The 11,758-nt window shown below is 35.7% G+C and overlaps 1 protein-coding gene across 1 annotated transcript; it reads left to right on the top strand.

The window, feature by feature from the left end:
- The first annotated feature begins 4,919 nt into the window (after window positions 1-4,919).
- Window positions 4,920-6,534, top strand: LOC134662572 (sucrose-6-phosphate hydrolase-like). The gene has a single exon (XM_063518842.1). It carries the CDS (start codon window positions 4,970-4,972, stop codon window positions 6,452-6,454), a length of 1,485 nt encoding a protein of 494 aa, XP_063374912.1. The 5' UTR covers window positions 4,920-4,969; the 3' UTR covers window positions 6,455-6,534.
- The last annotated feature ends 5,224 nt before the right edge of the window (window positions 6,535-11,758 follow it).

Here is an 11,758-nt window from a genome sequence, read left to right as displayed (position 1 = left end):
AATATATATATAATAATTGCTCGTTTAAAGGTAAGATAACACAAAAAGGACAAAAATAAACAAAAAGAAATTACCTACTCGCACCAGTCTTGAACCCCAATCCTCTTGCACGTATTTCCACGAACATACCGTAACGCTATTGCAGCATACTTACGTTGTGTGAAATTGTCTACTATAAGCATCACGGAAACACTGTTTGCATGTGTGAGTTATAGTAGGAAAAAGCATGACAGCAACACTCCGTCGACTTTAAAGGGTGGTTTTTGCACAATGAAGTATTCAATGTTTATTTTAATAGTTCAATATTTACTTAAAGAGTTCGCTAAACATACTTTTAAGTATACAAATACCAAGACCATTCCATAAAAAAATTAAACATGAAATTTTGCGAAAGTGGCACCATCTAGCGAGGGTTAAGCTTTGAGTAACCTAGTCGAACCACCTTAAAGTTCCTATTCGAGCCATATAACCTGTATGAAATGTTAAAGACTCTATCCTTTTTAGGGTTCCGTAGCCAAATGGCAAAAAACGGAACCCTTATAGATTCGTCATGTCTGTCTGTCTGTCTGTCTGTCTGTCCGTCTGTCCGTCTGTCTGTCCGTCCGTATGTCACAGCCACTTTTCTCCGAAACTATAAGAACTATACTGTTGAAACTTGGTAAGTAGATGTATTCTGTGAACCGCATTAAGATTTTCACACAAAAATAGAACTGAAACTCAAAATTTTTTTTTCATCAAACCCATACGTGTGGGCTATGGATAGGTCTTCAAAAATGATATTGAGGTTTCTAATATCATTTTTTTCTAAACTGAATAGTTTGCGCGAGAGACACTTCCAAAGTGGTAAAATGTGTGTCCCCCCCCCCCCTGTAACTTCTAAAATAAGAGAATGTTAAAACTAAAAAAAATATATGATGTACATTACCATGTAAACTTCCACCGAAAATTGGTTTGAACGAGATCTAGTAAGTAGTTTTTTTTTATACGTCATAAATCGCCTAAATACGGAACCCTTCATGGGCGAGTCCGACTCGCACTTGGCCGCTTTTTAGTTCAAGTTTTCACCACCGCATGCGCTGCGATCGCTTTACTTACCCCCACCATGTACTTCGCACGTAGCCAATAGATATAGGTACTATTAGGCTTTATAGTTTTGTTACCTAATTGAAATAGCTGTACTGTTTCATAGGCGGTCGCTTCTGGTTTATAAATAAATTATAAAATGAAATACTAATAATAATATAATAATGAAAAATTTTGCGACTTCGACTGTACCCGGATTAATAAATTTAGCTACAGTTCAGATCTTTTTGGTTGAAGTATTTATAAATGTAATTTGGCTATCGTATCTTTAATTAAGGAACCCCGCAGTACCCAGAAACATAAATCAAATCCCAGATTCCACGTGTTGGCTTAAAAGGCTTAAATGAAGTATGAAGGGTCCACTTCAATTGTCATTGTCTTTATGTACCTATAATTTGTGGATTAGGGACCCAAATCATACAATAACGCCTAATTTCTGTACTGTTTAATCATTTAAGCCTTTTAAGCCAACATGTGGAATCTGGGATTTGATTTATGTTTCCGGGTCCACGGAAAGAACATGTCTAATCACACTAGTGACATTTTGACTAATCGCGGTTTTAAAATTTGGAACAATGTCAAAACGTATGGTAATTCCGTGACCAGACCATTGACCATTATAATATATCTATTTCAGTTTATAGGTTTCATTCATTAAATACGTTGTAACTATAAAACAATAATACTAAGCGTGGGAATTAACGGTAATTTTTGCTATTATGTAATATTAATTTATGCCTGGCTGGCCAGCTATGAGGCAAAGTCGACACAAGTTAATAACAGTTCGTGACAAAAAATAACCATAATTGGATACTCATTATTGCCAAAAGTAACAGCCCTAATGTTCAGTCACTAGAAAAATAATTGCATTATTTATTGTACCTAGATATTATCACGCAATAAATTCAAAATTCTTTAGGCTGTATGAATTCACATGATAAAATAAATAAAGTACCTATCACTTTTTAACACTAGGCGATTGTAAGAGACAGCTGTCATATAGACAAATACGACCATCATATTATCCGAACTTGGTATTGGCAAAGGGCGAAGTCGGTGGAGGAGGAAGTGCCACTGATCGTCACAAACACAGGTAATCTTATGGAATGTTCGACATTAGTACTAGCGGCAGCCGCTTGAACTAATTTTACTGCATAAGATTTAACGTAGAAAATCCGACAAAATGAGGGCAGCACCAGACGTGCACCTAGCGAATAATGGCTTTCGTTTCAAAATATTTGCTCGTAAAAGGTGTTATCACACGTAGACAATGCGGTCCGATGCGGTGCGGTTCAATTCTGCACACTCGTTCGTAAACTCTTGTTAATCGCCCTTACAGTGTAGATACTATTACAGTACACACGGTGCTACTTTACTGCACTAGTGCGGTATTTAGCACTTTACGTGCATATTCGAAAATTTAAAGGACCATGTACTGTAAACCGTTGTACGATTAGAATTAGATACGAGTACACGGTAATTACTGTAATTAGCAAATCTATCGGTCTTGTTTAATTTATCGCCTCACGTTGCGAATTTCCTACTTTTCGCACTTACCTATATCATATTGTACTAGGTATTATAAATGTTATAATCATATAATGGGATGGGATTTTTTATTATATTTTTGTTTTTTAATTAAAAAATAATCTAAAGGCGTTTCTAAATACATAACCAATGATCGGAATAGGTAGTGCCATTTGGGGTCAATGGCCTCAAACATTGTACTTAACATGGATAAGACTCGGGATTCCAAGACTCCTTATTTTTTCACGAAAATATTTCTTGGTATGTCTTTAATAGGCTACAGGACTAATGTTCATTTATGGTATCAATCGGTCGGCTTTGTTTTTAGGATCATTTGTCTATATGGGACCCATTGCATTAAAGCAACACAAAAGTCAGAAATTATAGTCAAAGTCCGACAGTCGCACTTCACTCGCGAAACGCCCCTCACAAAAGGATAAGTGAACGTGACGTCAAGGTCATTGAGATCCCATCTTGAAGTATGGACAAAACAAGAAAATTGCGTTTTTGTCCGTGAAATATTGCGTTTATGTATATAGTTGCTGTACAATATTTTTTGGATAAAATGTAAGGAATCGAATGGTACCCTTACTTTTATCGTTTTTGGAAGTTAAAAAAACTTAAATTTTGAAACTTTCTGGTCCTGTATTTTTGTAACATTTCCGTATTTTATTTTAATATCCACATTATTATGATAAATTGCTCATTTGCTATAAGATTTTGTTATAAAATTCAACATGTGTCATCATCCCTATTGAAGAGGTAATATGAAAACTCGGGGTGAAAAGGTATATCCATACTAAGCTTACACACCGAAGTCCCGTGAAATGGCACTACCAATTCCGATCACTGTACATAACGCTTTAAAGCTCCTTACACGATGAGTTTCTGATCTGAACCTATAAAGAGCCTTTCTTATATATAAAAGGAGTAAAAGCACTAGCAAAAATGACCTAATGAAATTGGTGCGCAGAGATTGGTTAAATTTTAACCAATCAGTGAGTGGAAAGTAAAAGTGTGTAGTACGACGTGTACAACAACGACATTGTTGGACAGTTTGTTTAGCTTAAGTGCTTAAGCTTAGCTTAGCTTTCTAGTCAAGATTTAGACCATCTATCTATTGCCACATTTCAGAGTAGTGGCGTGAAATAGTTATTTTCGATACAAGTGCGAAAAAGAGGAAATTCGAAACGAGTGGCGATAAATAAAACACGACCGAAGGGAGTGTTTTAAATCGACACGAGTTGCGAATTACCTATTCGCACGTGTATTGAACAACGTTTTACAGTACATATGGCACTTTAAAGTTTTGACATATCGCACGAAAAGTGCTATTTTCCGCACTAGTGCGTAAAATAGCACTCACTACTCGTGTCGATTCGAATTTCCTCTTTTTCGCACTTGTATCGAAAATAACTATTATAACAAGCCGCGTCGATTTACCAAAACCATAACGACTTCCACAGGAAGTGGAATGAGGCTGCAATGAGGAAAGTCAAAAACTAGACTAGTTAGTAGGAAGATTAAAGACATTTTTACTTCCTTCCTTCATAAAAATCGGTTTTTCCGTACATATCAAGGTTTCTATGACTCCAATTATGTTTAGGAACATAATTATCAATAATGGTAATCACTTGTGATGCACTAGAAACGCTTGAAGGCCGAGGTCAATGTATTCGTACGAGTATTACTTAGGTACTCACGTTTGCGGAAAAAATGAAAACCAGGGATTTAGCCGTGTTTCGTGGTTATTAACCTTTTGGACGCCAATGACCGATATATCCGCACCGTAGGTTCAACGCCAAAGACCGATTAATCGGTCACAGACCACAGAGCAACATCGACCTACGTGCATATAAATAAAGTTCAACTTCAGTTTTGACACTTCAATGATGTGGCGTCTGAGTGACAGCTTTTGTGTTTGACACGGCGTGGAAAAGGTTAATATTATAGGTGGGTACACAAACTGAATTCAATATAATTTTGAATAGGTACCTATACAGATAGGTATATGTAATATTAAGTAAATTACTGCAAAGTAGTGTATTAAACGTGGAGACACTTTTAATCTACCTACTACGTTGTATATTACAGAAAATTTAAATTACGTATTACTCTCGTTGTAGGTAAATTATGTTTGGTTAAACTGTGTGAATTACAAACAATAGTATATTATTTAGTAATACGCGTGGAACCTTTGAAATATACAACCAAAGGAAATAACTAAAGCGCGCCTATTTGTAACTAGATAACAATCAGAGGAGACACGACAAAACAACTATATAATCGTCGCAACGGCGGAAACGCATCATTATTATCTGAGAGTAACTTAGGCGCAGGTCGCCTGCGCTTAAACATTATGATGGAGACGTTTTTAAAACTTACATTAATTTCACTTGTGTATAATATTGGATCTCATGGACAAGAAGTTAACGACAGGTACTACCCACGTTACCACCTGGCTCCGCCCTACGGGTGGATGAACGATCCCAACGGATTTTGCGTCTACAACAACGAGTACCATCTCTTCTACCAGCACAACCCTAACAGCAGCTTGACGTCCACGCTCGTGCACTGGGGTCATGCCAAGAGCCCAGACCTCGTCAGTTGGGAACACCTCCCCATTGCCATGTACCCTGACCAGTCGTACGACGCAGGTGGAGTATTCTCCGGAAGTGCGCTAGTTGAAAATGATACTATGCACATATTCTACACCGGAAATGTAAACTTAGAAGGACAACCTGACCATGCCAATCGGCAAGCTTACGCAACGAGTACAGATGGAGTCACTGTTACTAAATACGCAAGTAACCCAATCATTCCCGGTGAAGACCGCCAGCCAAATTTCCGTGACCCCAAAGTTTGGAAACACGAAGATACGTACTACATGGTCTTGGGAAATTCCTACAATAACGACAGCTTAGGTCGCATTCTTCTGTACTCCTCCACTGACAAGATAAAATGGAACGAAGTGTCTGTTCTTGACCAATCTACCGGCACCCTTGGCTACATGTGGGAATGCCCTGATTTCTTCGAGCTCGACGGAAAATATGTACTTCTATTTTCTCCACAAGGTGTTGCAGCCCAGGGGGATAAATACAAAAACTTATACCAAACGGGTTATATTCTTGGAGATTTTGATTACTCGACTCTTAAATTTACTCCTACATCTGAATTCAAGGAACTCGATCATGGTCACGATGTGTACGCAACTCAGACTGTACTGGACAACCATGGTCGCAGAATTGTGATTGCTTGGTTTGATATGTGGGACCAAAATTACCCGGAACGCTACGATGGCTTTACTGGTTTCATGACCTTACCTAGAGAATTGAAGCTTTCTTCAGATGGAACTATTATTCAGAAGCCAGTGGAAGAAATGTCTAGAGCCCAAGGGCGCAGTTTGATCCCCGGAAGAGGGCAAAGGGGAAGCTCAAGAATTTATACTCTACGAAACAAAGCTGGAGAAATTAATGTTCGTGCCGATGCTTCCAATAACCTTAATTTATACATAGAGTCCGGATCTGTGAGGGTGACTCTATCTTACGATGCAGCCAATGGCCAGGTGACGCTAGACCGTGGAGGCACCGACGGTGTTCGTCGCACAGAATGGAAACCTTCAGGGCAGTTGAAATGGAGAATCTTTGTGGATGCGAGCTCTGTTGAGTTGTTTTGTGGGGAAGGCGAGGTAACTTTCTCGAGCCGATTCTTCCCTGATGGTCCTATCAAAGTTCGCTTAGGACAACAGTCGAGGGCTGAACATGTTAGCGTTCATGAGATAGTGCGCACTGTCCCTCACGGTGGATATGGTAACGAGAGATGGCACGTTTGTGTTGGAGGTTAATATGGCCATTTAATATTTGGTTTGTGAGTATCGCAGATAATTATCTTTATAAATATGTATGTAGTACCCAAAGAATCGTAGGAAAATATTTAATTCATATTTATTCAATATTAATTTAAGATACATTTTGTTTTATTAAATTATTTTGTTAAATATAAGCAATTTATTTCTGTGAATTAAATGAATTAACATTACAATTTAAATTATTAATTTAAAGTGTTTAGACATGTTCTTTCCGTGTACCCTTCATATGAAGTGACTGAAAGTTGACGCATGCGTTGTTAAAAGCCCGCTCGTTCTGCAAACCCTAGCTGCGTCAGTTAGCCACCGTCTGTTACGCACATAATAACTTCCATACCAAGGGCTTTTCACAAAAAGTTTCGCGACTTCAAATGAACCAAAAACAAGTGTTGTGTGTGAAAGTTTGAAATTGATTGCGTAGTTAAGTGCAATAAATAAGGATAAATGTAGTGTAAGGTTGTGTATAAAATGTTGAATAAGTTAGTGAACTTCTGAAAGTTTTGAACAAGCATGAGGATTCTGCATTTGACAAAAAAGTATGTTTGACAAAATGCTTTTAATCATAAATTCGTGATGTAAATCCATTCCAATTAAATTTATTTATTTATTTATAATCTACCATTTCACCTTCGTAAAAAATACGCCAAATTTAATTTTAATTTTCTAAAATGGGTAATATCTTATTTTGTTGTCGTTTTTTCGTTTTTCTCAGATTTTGATAAAATTTAGTGGATAGATAGAGTTCCTTATTCTGTACAACATAAATTTTAGTCAAAATCTGAAAAAAAAAAACGACCCAAATAAGTAAATGGGCGTTTTCTAAAATAAATATTAAAATCGTGATTCTTTCAAATGTGGACGTTCTTGGGCTCATTTTACTCAGAATCGACAGCATTCTCCATCCTGCAATTAAAAAAAGATGTCCCAAAATGTCCATTCCATTACGTCCCGTTTTAGTATGAAAAAAATTTTCACTTGTACGAGTATGTGCGTGACGTAGTGGAACGTACAATTTTCATACAAATTTTTGGGACATTTAATTTTATCATCAGAATTGAATATGCTAGTGATTCTGAGTTGAATGAACCCAAAAACACCAGGATCTGTGAGAATCAGGTTTTCAATATTTATTTTAGAAAACGCCCAATTTGTTATAATAGGTACCTACTTATTTAAAAAATATTTAGTAAACAGTTTTTTGAACTTTTAATTTATATGTTCTGTAACTACGAGTAGCTATTAAAACCAAATAAGGTTCCACTTTGAAGATATCAGGACAAAACCATGCACAAATCTTTTATAAGGATATAATTATTGAAATAGGAACAAGTTAATTCGAAACAAAGAAAACTATAATACCAGGTATTGTTCCTTTTTTTTCAATTATGTATAGGGAAAAAAAATTGTAATCTTTATTTTTCAATTGATATTCTAACAGAAAATATCCTAATCATTAAATTATATATGTAGATATAATATATAATTAATTATATAGTTATTTCTTTTACAAGGAGGCAAAACTGTTTAATCTGTCGTGCTAATATTGATACCCGTACAAGCGAAAGTTTCCAAAGTTGAACCACTAGCGTAGCGAGAGGTTCGAAAAGTGGAATCTGGAGCGTTGCGAGGGTTTCATAAGGGACGAATTCTACCACCAAGTGAAACACAACATTTTTCACCACACCTACGCATGGAAAATGCGGTAGGGGCATTGATATTTTTGACCCGTCCTCTTCTCCTCTTCTCCCACTAACTGATGACATCTGCCGTAATCCTCTAAGTTTGTTTCATTTGTGATGTTTAATAGTCTTTATAACGTAAAGTTCGTTATTCGTTATATTGTCATATTTAGATAGTTATTTCTTCTCTGATATTTTTCACTGTAGCTATAATATGGTGTTAATTAGTTTGTAATATTTCCGCTAAATTGTAAAACATGCTGTGTACACTTGTTTTGGATCTCGTGCTAGAATTAAGCCATAATGTGCAATTGTATTACCCATGATATTGTACGATGTCTGTTTAGTGTACCTAATAAAGTAAAATAAAAATAAAAATACTTCCTATAAAATATCAAACAAAATTAAACCAAATCAATTCAAAATTAAAGTTATTACATATTTATCATCCAAAATCATCATTTAAAAGTCAATTCTACCAGCCAACTAAGGAAACACCTAACTGAACATTTGCATTTGATTACTTTGCCACACATGTGAATAAAATGCAACTTTGCTATCTGTTTTTGAACAATCAAGAGAGCCCTTACCAGTTGGTGTGATAAAAATAGGTAGGGTAAGTTGTTGATCAATGAAACACTAAAAGTTTAAGCCTTCCTATCTCTGATATTTTTAAAGTTATTATTGTGACATTTCGTATGAAGATAAAGAATTTAGTTGGCTATCGTATGGCATTCTTGGTTTTTACATATATTTAACAGTTTCGGTATTATAAACCTTTTTTCAAAAAATGAGTTTCGTTTCATTGTGTACTTGTGCATGTTTTCAATGAGACACTCTCATTTTAACAGTGAAACAGATGTAATAATTATAGTCTACCATGAAACATCGTTAATAAACATTGAAACGGTGTAATAAATCAGCTAAAGAAAGCGAATAGTCTCAGACGACTCTTCTTTACCTTTTTCTTATCATTTTAAGTATCAGTAAAGTCGCGATGTTATGACCATGAAAATTTTATCTTATCTTATACCTTTAAACGAGCATCATGAAATTTGCTATATGGGGGTTTTCGGGGGCAAAAAATAGATCTAGGTCTTATCTCTGGAAAAACGCGCATTTTTGAGTTTTTATATGTTTTCCGAGCAAAGCTCGGTCTCCCGGATATTTCTTATTAATAAATAAATAAATATTTGGGGACATATTACACAGATCAACTTAGCCCTGAGCTAAAGCTTGTACTATGGGTGCTAGGCGACGATATACATACTTATATAGATAAATACTTACTTTGTTGTGTATTATGTTCGTCACACAAATAAATTCCCTTACCGGGATTCGAACCCAGGACCATCGGCTTCACAGGCAGGGTCACTACCCACTAGGCCAAAGAGATGGGTAGGGGTGAGTAAATACTGAATATTTACGGATAAATACTGAGTATTTACTCGATATTTACTCAAAGCACCCGATAAATACCCATATTTACTCATTTAGTTGGGTAAAAAAAAACGATTGCTTAATAAATATTAATAAAGTGAAATTAAAGAACTAAATTGTTTTTTTATTGAAGAGTGTTAACCTGTATTAACAATATTTATAAAATAAAAAGCATATAGGACCCTTAATTTTTGGGAAAAAAATCATAGTTAAGTAATTTTAGTTTTAAATAAAAAGGTATTTACTTTAAAAATATGGTACTTAAATTCTATCGATGTTCTAAATAAACTGCAGGTCTCGCAAAAGTACGTGTACCATACTCATCTCTAGGCCGGTCGTCAGATTATACTTATTTCATACACAATATCTGGGAGACCGAGCTTTGCTCGGAAAACATATAAATCTCAAAAATGCGCGTTTTCCCAGAGATAAGACCTAGCTAGATCGATTGTTCGCCCCCTGAAGCCCCCATATCGCAAATTTCATCGAATTGCCGTTTCCGAGATTCCCGAAATACGAGTTTATTAAATAAATATACAAGAATTGCTCGCTTAAAGGTATAAGATAAGATATACATACGCCATACACCAATACACTTGTACGAGTATGCATTCAAACGTAGAAACAAGAAATAGTTTTCGAGGTAAAAGTGGAGGGATGTAGAGCGTTGGATGTAGAGGCTTCATATACCGTAAAATGGGGTGAGTAGGGACACAGTATTTTAACATGTGGCAAGCTGATTTTACTACATAATAAATGTTCCGGTTATTTGTATTTTAGTTTTTTTCCGATTTTGTGTAGTTCCATTTCATAACTTTAAAGATAACCACAAAATAGGTGACAAAGGTGAGTTTTGAAAATTGTTGGATCGACACTTTGTGATTACGAACATTATAATAGCTTGATTTGTTATTAGAATATATAATTTACGTAGCAGTTGCCTATTAAAACCAACTCACCCCTCTGTCATCCCTCTCTCCCCATTTATGGCCCAACTGCCCTCGCAATCCCTACTCACCCTATTTTACGGTATAATGTAAATACAGGGATGGATGGTTTTAAGATTTTTTTTATTTGATTGAAACGTGACGAAGCGTGGTCTAACAAAATTAACTTTAAAACATATATTTTTTGACACTTTAAACTTACTTCATCATAACGGGTCTGATGCGATTAAATTTCAATGTTTTACCTTTTTTCTGACGTTTCAGCCAGAAAAAACAACGAAACGTCCTATGTGCATTCATTTGTGTGATGAGCAGAGATATTATTTGTTACCTACTGAGTCGTGGGTGTTTCCTATATATTTAACTTGTAAATTTGTACATTATATCATATCGTTGTCTGTCTAAAGGGGCCCACTGATTACCAGTCCGCTGGACGTTATCGGCCTGGCAGTTAAAACAAAAAGTTGACAGTTCCGAACAACTGACAGACCGATATCGTCCGGCGGACTGTTAATCAGTGGGCCCCTTAAGTAGTCTAAGTACCCACAACACAAGCCTTCTTGAGCTTATTGTGGGGCTTATCAATTTGTGTAAGGATGTCCTTTAACGTTTATTAATTTATTTAAATTAGTACCTAGTTACCTACAATGTAAATTGGATAAATCTCCAACACTCCATACATTTTAAAAGTCTGAACGGATGCCGCCTTAAAAGTTTATTTATAGTATTTTATGCAACCGTTGTTTAAGAGAGGTTAATAAAGACACCACGCGTATTTTTTGACTCAGTTAAACAACGTTGCACACAATACTTTTTCTACGACCAAGCACTTTGAAATAAAATTGTAAATTTAACAAATATTTTTCATTCAAGAAGTAGCAAAAATGGAGGGTACGGGCGGAAAAAGAATGAATGAAATTAAAAAAGCATGTCTATGGTTCACTTATTTGTCAGAGATGACATTTAAAATAAGGTTGGCAACAATGTATTTCATTCAATATTTTTTAAGCGGTCATTACACGAAGTATCGTATAAGTGCCAAAAATATACTGCGTGTATGCCCAAATGCTTTTTTGGGGAATAGACTAAAGACTTGTCTTGACAACTATAAGGTAGGGTTTTAAAGGTATGTGCACGACCCTTTAAATGAAAAATAAAAGTACGGGAGTAGAAAAAATATATTCCTGTTTGTTTGTCTGCAGATAACAAATATGGAG

Source organism: Cydia amplana, chromosome 3, assembly GCF_948474715.1.
Source record: "Cydia amplana chromosome 3, ilCydAmpl1.1, whole genome shotgun sequence".
In the NCBI taxonomy this organism is placed as follows: Eukaryota; Metazoa; Arthropoda; class Insecta; order Lepidoptera; family Tortricidae; genus Cydia; species Cydia amplana.
Note: the sequence above shows the minus strand (reverse complement) of the source record. Positions and strands in the feature narration are given on the sequence as shown.

Excerpts from the sequence above, each read along its gene's own strand:
- LOC134662572 (XM_063518842.1), top strand. The coding sequence starts at position 4,970 with ATGATGGAGACGTTTTTAAAACTTACATTAATTTCACTTGTGTATAAT.